The sequence below is a fragment of the Nannospalax galili genome, unplaced genomic scaffold (genome assembly GCF_000622305.1).
Source record: "Nannospalax galili isolate Female #2095 unplaced genomic scaffold, S.galili_v1.0 scaffold299, whole genome shotgun sequence".
NCBI classification, from domain to species: domain Eukaryota; kingdom Metazoa; phylum Chordata; class Mammalia; order Rodentia; family Spalacidae; genus Nannospalax; species Nannospalax galili.
The window spans coordinates 2947580-2956815 of NW_008343973.1; the positions used below are offsets into that span (position 1 = coordinate 2947580).

A 9236-nucleotide genomic window follows, 5' to 3' on the forward strand; every position below is an offset into this window, starting at 1 on the left:
ACCATACAGCAGTCACTCTGGTGACAATTGTGTTTGGCTTTGAACATCAGCCATGTCTATTCAGCCTCGATCTGAGAAGTGGCATCAGTCCTTTGTGTGGCATGAATCTGTGGAGATAGCATTGGTACTGGGTGGTTTTGCTAGTCTTTGTGACTGCTGACTGGGCTCTTGCCTTATCTGGCATGCTGGGAGCAGCATGGTGCTGACTGGGGTACTGACCATCTGATTTTCACATCAACCACAGTCAGAGAGGTGGCAAAGTCATGTGGAAGCTTGGTGTGCTGTTACGATGAAGTCAGGAGGAAGACCAAAGTTGGCCTCGGAAGATGATCACGACCTGAGGCAGGGGAGGACATCTGGAGGCAGTGAGCGGCAAAGAGGAAAAGGGAACCTCAGATGTAAGCAGCCTGGTAGGCCTGGGGGCTGCGGGGAGGGAAGAGCTGAGTGTGGAAGCTGGTTTGGAGCATGGAGGGGCCTGAAGTGCCATGGAGTGACCGCACTGCCAGGTGGGAACTGCCAAACTGGCCTGGAACTTGCTATGCGACCTGAGGTTTCCACCATAATTCTGACAAGATGGTCACCGTAGTTAATAGAATGAAAACATCTGAGCCTTGTTAAATCTTACCTTCATGGGGAACAGTTTGGGAACCCAGAGCCCCAGAGAAAAGGCTTTAAATTTTTCCTTCATGGAGCCGGGGAGTCATTGCTCCAGGAAAGGGAGGACCACCTACCTCGTCAGAGGAGGTTACCATCTATGAAACAAGCGAACCCCACTCAAGCACAGAAGGCAGAGAAGTTGGAGGGAGAAATGTTCCTCAGCTCAACTGCACAGATAACTGTAGGTGGTGCAGTTCTCAAGATCATGCAGTTCACGGGGTAGAACCTCTGAAAAGCAGGGAAAGGGGAGGAGTAAGATACCAAGGAGACCAGGGTTTGCATGGCTGATGCACAAGTCCCTAACAGTTTTGGCCCACAGTTGGAGGCAAGAGACTGGGACCTAGAAGGGTCTAGAGGCTAGAAGACTAGTGAGGCATGCACAAGGAAAAACAGCAGAGAAAGGAAGAGATAGGCCTAGCTGACATGCCCATTGAGAAGAGGTCCTGGTAGTCACAGTAACCTATAAAGTAGATACTGAGAAAGTCATCGCTGAAGCTGTCAAGCAGCTTGCCCTAATCCTTATAGCCAGTGAGTGCCCAGGCCAAGCTTAGACCTGGAGTCTTGGCACCAGTGTCAGTGCTATGAGCCACTAAAATGCCAGGCAGGTTGACCCCTAACCTCAGCGACTCATCTGTGAGGTGGGGGGCAAAGCAGCCCATCTCCCGTTACTGGAAGTTTTCACTGCAGTCCACATGAACCACTTAGACCATTGGAAGTGCTCTGTAATTGTTTGTATGATTCTCTTGAACCTCTTGACATTCAGTTCAATAAAAGTGCAGCAGCCTCAGAATTTGAAATAATGGAGATGGTGTGAGCTAGTAGTTTCTGGAAAAAAATGATGCTCATTCAATACATTGATCTCCTTTGACACAAAGTTCCTGGGCTACTCAGTGACACAGACATGAATGATAGAAATGTTGAGGTAATTTGATGTTTTAGATCAGGTGTGTACATACCTATTGAAATAAGTAGGCCAGCTCAGGCTCAAGAAACCTACAAATCTACACACATGGACTGCGTTCAGCTTTTTAGCCACCAGAACCATATTTAGATAGTTCCCCAGAAGGAACTTACAGCTATTTATAAGAGATTATGTTGTTTTATAAATATCAGTGTTTAGTGGAAAGGCTGTAACATCCCCTCCCAAAGAGGCAATAAGTTAATACTTCTGATTATTGGTATTGCTAAAAATACCAATACTTTTTACTTTGGTAAAAACTGTCAGCTATCAATTTATTTTCTTCTAAGACTTTGGTTGAAAGACTTGTTTAACAATTAAACTCATTACCAAAAGCTGTTAAGTAATCTTTAAACTAAACTGTAAAAACCACTAAACTCCACTACGCCTGCCACCAGTCAGCTGTCTCCAGGCTTCTTTTTTCTACCATGGTGGAGATCGTTGGTAGACAAGAAGCTCTTCAAATGCTGCTCTCTGGCTGTTAATTCCCTCAGTGTTGATAGCAACAGGCAACAGCCAATGGCAGCCCTCTACTGCTACAGTCCATGTATTTATTGGCCTTGATTTCAGGACCTGTAATGGTTAATCTTCCGTTTCAACTTGACTGTATTCAGAGTCACCTAGACGACACAGCTCTGTGTGTCTGTGGGGACGTGTCTAGAGAGGTTTAGCAGAAGAGGGAATACCTACCATCTCTTCTAGTGACCAAAGCCCCAGGTTCTCCTCTCTAGCTGTTTACAGCCCTTATCAGCTCTCAGCTCTCATCTTCTCTGCTTCCGCATTCCTTCTTTCCCTTCCCAGAAGGCCATCCAGGCACTGTGCACAGGGCACTTCCAGGGTCCCTCGGGAGCAGGCATCTCCCTGGGGGCTGATGGGTTCTCCATCTGGGCAGAGGATTCTGGCCTGTGGTCACTGTTGGTGGACAGGCCCAAAGCTTCTGCCTCCATTGCTTCTTTGGCATTAAAGCTTTTGGCAGCACTCTGTATTGTAAAGCAGGAGGGGTTCAGGAACTGGGTGCTGGTCTAAGCATAGCTTGGGAGCCCAGCGCCCAGTATCAAAAATGGTGCCAGCCACTATAGGGCACAGGGGTACCAGTGGGTTGATCAATGTCAGGTCCCCAATATCAGATCCCCCCAAGTCACCTGTGGGATCTTCAGCTGTCAAGCCACAAAGTGGTATGCATAGAACCCAGGAAGAAATCAGGTTGGATGCACCTGCTGGATCCAGCCACCACCAGAGGGCTGCTGCTGCCACCAGGCTGGCACTTGTTCGGCTAATAAGCCCACTCTCACCCCAATTCCACTATTCTCTGGTGTCTCTACTGCTTTGTTTCCCACTCAGCCTGCACTACTGACAGTAGACCAGGAGAGGCCACTCAAGAGAAGTTGTTATTGTACTTGATCTTGCAGCATTAGGAGCAGTCACGGGTGTCTCCAATCCGTTCACTGAGTGAGTCTAAGCAACCTGCTTAGGTAGCAGAAGACTTCACGCACAGCCATTTCTTTGACCAGTCATGGCCTTGGTACCTCTAGTACCAATCATAGACAGATCAAGCTTGTGATCTGGACCAGTCATGGCCTTGCCACCAATCAGGGCAGTCCTCCATCAAGGTTCATCCCCGCTTATGATTTCAAAATGTCTGGTAAAAACAGCCCTGCTTGGAGATATGTGTCAATGAGCCAGGTGATCAAGTGCAACCTTTTGAGCGGTTGCCTCTAGGCAAATGTAGAGTGTTCAAGACAACTTTCACTTGGCATAGGGGTAGTGCAGTTCTGGAGGTCATGCAGCAGAGCAATATGTTTTGAGTCTCCCACTAACCTTGCTGCATATGACATCTCTGTGGTTATGACAACGGTTACCTAGATTTCAGGGACTTGGAATCAGTTTTTTTGAAACCACCACCTTTAGCTGGGCCTGTGCAGGTTTCCAATCAGTGACTTTGCTGCAGGAAGCCAAAAACTCTTCCCTCAGATCATGCTAAAGCCACAAATTTTCTGAGCACACATTCCATGAAGAACCATGAAGATTGATTTCACATGTGTAAACCACTGGGCATTCCACCTCCCTCTCTCTCCCATGCTTTAAATCACTTGACTTCTTTTGTTTCTCATAAATATCCCAAACTATATCCTCAATTGAGGATACATCAGAGACTTGGTCTTCCATCTCCACATTGACCTTCTCTTTTCAAAAATTTGTCATCCCACGTGTGATTGGCATCCCGCATATCTGGCTTGGTAACAGAATGAACATAATCACGTTAAGAAACGGGTCTCTGCTTCTACAAAAAAGTTCTTGGAAGGAGCTTGTCTGACTAATGGTTGAGAAATGATTGATTAACATCAAGTAACAAAAAGACAAGAACAGAAGTTATAGTCTGACCTCTCTGTTCTGTACTAAGTCTGAAGGTTGAGGCCTTGCCTAGAAATGTAGGCTTTATTTTCAGTATGAAGAGAAGGGAAAGCATGGGGTTCAGGATTAAAGTAGTAAATGGTAGTAGATTAAGGTAGTAAATGGGGGGCTGTTTGTGGGCTAGCATTTATCAAAGTTAGGATTGTGCCCTCCTGTGGACTTGTGAACACAGATCTTACTCTTGATGGCTCCTGAGAGAACACTGACCATCACCAGCTCTCCTTTTAAACAATGTTTTATTTATTGCTTTTATATGTTTTTGCCTGCATGTATGTAGATGCCCCATGTGCATGCAGTGCCCACGGAAACCAGAAAAGGGTGTCAGATCACCTGAGACTGGAGTTACAGGTAGTTGTTAGCCACCATGTGTGTACTTAAAACCAAACTGGGGTCTTTTGTGATAGTAGCCAGTGTTTTTAACTGCTCAGCCCTCTCTCCAGCCCCTTGTTGGCATTTATTAATGCCCACCAGAAGGTGGTATGCTAGCCCGGAGGGACTGGGCCTCAATGTGTTATCCCTGAAATCACTGCTCCTAAACTTTGGTGAAAGGTTCACTTTTAGATCATCTGTAAAAACTGCAGGAAAATACCAAATTTGTTCCTTTTTTCATTTTCGCAGGTTTTGGTTGCCCTCTGAAAAATGATTGAAACCCCTTCAGGGGACCAGACTTCATCGTGTGAGGTCTTTCTGTGAGATAAATGAAAGATGCTCCCGGAACCCTCCCCAGCTGTACCCAGCCTCACTTTAACCTTCTCTACCAAGAATGTTGTTCTTACTCGCTGGAGCAAACTGCTCCCCACTCCCTTCCCAGGGAGCCCCACTATTCAAATGAATTTCTCTTATGTGATCTCAGGATATTACTTGTTTGAAATGAGGTGAGGAGATGGTAGTTTTCATGGTGGTGTTCAGTAGATAGCAGGGTACCAAATATTGCACTGCAGTCCATGGTCACAAGAGTTGCTTAGGACTCTGGTTACAGGTCAGCACAAAAAACCCAACTTGAACTGTCTATGCTGAGAATTCTTTGGGAAGCCCTGAGTCTCTGTTCCTGAGAGACAAACTGACCAGCCTCCTGCTGGAAGGGCACCAGAGTGTGGGGCTAGAGTGCTCAGCTCTGTCCTCTCCACTTCTTTGCCCTCTACAGACTTGCTGCTTTGGCTCCTGAACTCAGCTTTCCACACTTCCGTCCTGGGGCTGAGTCCATCCAAAAGATGCAGGGAATTGCTCATCCTCTCATCCTCTCCTCATAGGCTGACCTGGTCTCCCTCCCCAACTTGATTTGATCGATCAATCAAATGAATCTGCCCTCTCTACCTCCACTGCTGGCACTCTGGTCCCCAGCCCACACCTTGATTTTAGTCAGTTGAGAACAAGCCCAGACCTACAGCACAGGAAGGTAGTACACATGTATCCTGTTCAGCAAACAGCTTGGGGCAGTCTACTGAAGTCATTTAAGGCTCTGGTTTTTCTTGATGAGAGAGGACTCGCGATGTGACCTGAGGACGTGCTGGCCTGCCTTTGCCTGTGTTAGGGAACTGCTACAGAGGCCTGATGGAAGCAGGGAGCCCACACAGGAGGCTACTGCACCAAGTCAAGTGACATGATGGTGGCTTGGACCAGGGTACTAGCAGTGGACGTGGAGAAACATTGGTCTGAATGATCAGATTAAGTTGGACTGAGTTGAAAGCCAATTCCAAAATTGATCAAGACTGCTAATAATAAACTTAATAAATAAACCATATTGGGATCATAGCCAACTTGTAACCTAATCCTGAGTGAAGGGAAAAATTGAATCAATGACAAGAGTGAAAGATGTGTGAATAAGAAAAAGGAAGGGTTTTTTTGTTTTGAGGTTTTTTGTTTATTCGTTTGTCTTTTTGAGACAGAGTCTCCTTGTAGCCCCAGCTGTCCTGGAACTCAACTATGTAGACCAAGCTGGCCTCGAACTCCCAAAGATCCACCTGCCTCTGCCTCCCAAGTGCTGTGATTAAAGGCATCCGCCACCACGCCCGGCTATAAAGGTTTTTTAAAAATTATTTTTAATTATGTTTGTGTCTCTACCCACAAATGTCAGGTGCCCATGGCATCAGATCCCCTGGAGTTGGAATTAGAGGTGGTTGCAAGCCACCTCACCTCCTATGGGAACTGAAGCCCAGTCCTCTGTAAGCAATTTGGTCTCCTAACTACTGAGCCATCTCTCCAGCCCCAGTAAGCCTCAGAGTGAAGTGTACACCAGCAGCACCTGGAACTTTGCTAAGATGAGTTTCTGGACCCACCTCCTACGTTCCTGAGAACCACTGCTTTCAGTGGTTATTTCAGTGGTTACTCTAATCAAGAGTTCTCAGGAGAGAAACATGCAGTGGTGTGTACCTGTCGTTCCAGGACTCGGGGGGCTGAAGCAGAAGTATTGCTTAGCTCATTGGCTCAGGATTTTAAGACCAACCAAGGCAACATAGTGAGACCCTGTCTCAAAAACAACAACAAGAAAGATTCCTCAGGATGGGAACAGCAGCATTAAGTGACTCTGATGGAGGAGAATTTAAGAACCATGTAATCCATCTGTTTGTAAGCCAAAACCATTCCCAGGTGAACAACATAAGCACATGAGCCAGTGCAAGGCCAGAGGGTCTGGAGATGAAAGAAAAATTCTGTTAGCCCAGAAAGCCTAAATTTTTATGAAAATTTTTAATTTAACTTTTGTATCTCATTGATACTTCCCTGTCCTCCCTTTAGCAAATCAAGAAGTACATGCCTAAGGAGACTGGTGATTATATTACCCTAATTACCATGAGAATACTCTAATACTGTCTAATGTGATTAAATACTGACTGGCTCCCCTTCCTAAATTGGGTTGAGATAGTAATTCATTTGAAGAAAAAGGAAACAAAACCACCAGTGGCTCTTACCTTCTTAGATACAATTCTAATTTAAGGAAATTCGTACGTGACTGCATTCATGTACCAAGACACAAATGTGTAGGTATCTCTAGACTATGAATTTTATGAACAATTTTTTAAAACTTTCTTTTTTTCTTTTATATATGGTTAGAAATTTATAAATCTTGTTCATAATTTTATATGGTTTGAATTTTTAAAGATTATTCAGGCCAGGCATGGTGGTGTCTGCCTTTAATCCTAGCACTCAGGAGGCAGAGGCAGATAGGTCTCTGTGAGTTCAAGGCCAGCCTGGTCTACATAGTGAGTTCCAGGACAGCTGGGGCTACAGGAGGACCCTGGCTCAAAAAGACCAAAAAAAAAAAAAAAAAAAGTCATTCATAACTTCCAAGTGATTAGAATATAGTAGTTCCCCTTGTCTGAAGTTTTACTTACCATTGTGTCAATTACCTAAGAGCAGCTGTGATCCAAAATATGAAATGGAAAATTCCAGAAATAGACCGTTCATACTTTTTTTTTTTTTTTTTTTTTTTTTTTTTTTTTTTTTTTTTTTTTTTTTTGGTCTTTCTGAGACAGGGTCTCCCAAGCCCCAGCTGTCCTGGAACTCACTATGTAGACCAGGCTGGCCTTGAACTCACATAAACTTCCTGCCTTCCTTAGTAGCATGACAGTCTTGTATTGAAGCACTGTGTTCTGTTTGGAATATGAACTATCCCTTTGCACAGCTTGTTAGCCATCTTGGTTACTAGATATAGTGGTATCACAGGGCTTGGATCCAAGTAACCTTTATCTTATTTAACAATGGCCCCAATTTGCGATTCAGACATGCAGGGAGAAGCAGTAAAAGGCTTCCCGACGGTGAAAAGGGGAACACAAGATATTTAGAAAGCGAGCACATTCACTAATTTTATTACAGAATGCTAAGATTGTTCTGGTGTATTATAAGTTATTGTTAGGAAAAAGCGTAGGTTGTAGAGTTTGGTATTATCTGAGTTTCAGGTATCCATTGGGGTTTCAGAATGTATGCACCACAGACAGGGAGGGCAGCTCCAGTACTCTGGTTTTCAACATTAAAGGTGAGTAGTGTCCCAATATTTAACTATTAGTTCCCTTGTTCAACCACAAGATGGAGTAGTGTACAACAGAGTAAGCAACTGAACACAGGCGAAAGATTCCTACCTCCATTCCTGTGCATTTTAATGCCTCTTGGAAACATCAGGCATATGAGTTATCTTTCAAAATCCATCTATTGCAGATGAACTTCTAAATTCTGATTTATTCCCTTATGCTTACATTTGAATCTATAATTATCTTACCCATTAAACTGATTCCTTTCAATCAAAGAGGTAAATGGTTAGAGAAGACGGTGGATCATAGGGGCTCAGCAGCTGTTTCATCAAAGGAAATCTCTTGCAAGTGAGTCTGGTACCCATTGCTTCCATCTTAACCTGTGCTGTTCCCAGTATTGAATGGCAACCACTGGGTGTCAGTTGCTATTTCAAAATGTATATTTGATCAATGATTTGAATGATTAATAAGCTCCTTAAATGTTAATGTACCCCAAAAGGGAGGGGAAATGAGCTAGGAAGTTGTATAATAGCACAGTGCTTGCCTAGCACACAGGAGGCCCTGGGTTCAGTCCCCAGCACCAGAAACAAAAGAAAAAAGGGAATTAGTTATTGCCTCTGGAGTATGTAGTTCAGTGGTAGAGCATTTGACCAGCATGTATGAGGTCCTGGGGTTCAGTCTCTGGTAATGGCAAACAGGAGGAGGGGGAGAGAAAGAAACACAGAAGGCATTTAAATCAAAATAGATGACCGGCTCTTAAGCCTGAGACTCAAGGCACTTTGCACTTCAGACAACCATGAGATGATGGGGGAGACAAATGTGAGACTTATATAACTGATCTAGTGGGCCAGAGGGAAGGAAAGCCAGCTGTTCGTATGCAGAGCAGAAGTTGACAAGACCAGCCCTTTCTGCCCTTCCACTCACCCATCACTACATAGCCCCACATTTTGCCTGGGCTGCAACTGTGGGTTAGTGTTAACCCAACACTGTGTCTTTCCTTCCCTTTCCCCTTTTCCTTGCTCTCTCTTTCCTTTTATTAATCATTTGAATAACTTGTTTTGCTTCTACATGTTTTTCCAATAAGTACTTGCCTCAAACTTTTAAAACTATTATTTCTTTATAGTAAGAACATTCAAAACCCTTTATTCTAGCTTTTTTGAAATGTTCAAGACACTACTTAATTGTAGACACAAAAGAGCCCCCAGCGCTTAAGCCTCTCTGACTGTAACAGACCCATTGGTGAGTCT

The 9236-nt window shown here is 44.4% G+C and overlaps 1 protein-coding gene across 1 annotated transcript in view; it reads left to right on the forward strand.

Moving 5' to 3' along the window:
* The first annotated feature begins 289 nt into the window (after positions 1–289).
* The window catches only part of LOC115071575, a 52077-nt gene continuing 43130 nt past the window's right edge, over positions 290–9236 (forward strand). Inside the window, exon 1 of the mRNA XM_029567014.1 lies at positions 290–506. Within this exon, the coding sequence (XP_029422874.1) occupies positions 290–506 (217 nt within the window). The remainder of the gene's footprint in view (positions 507–9236) is intronic.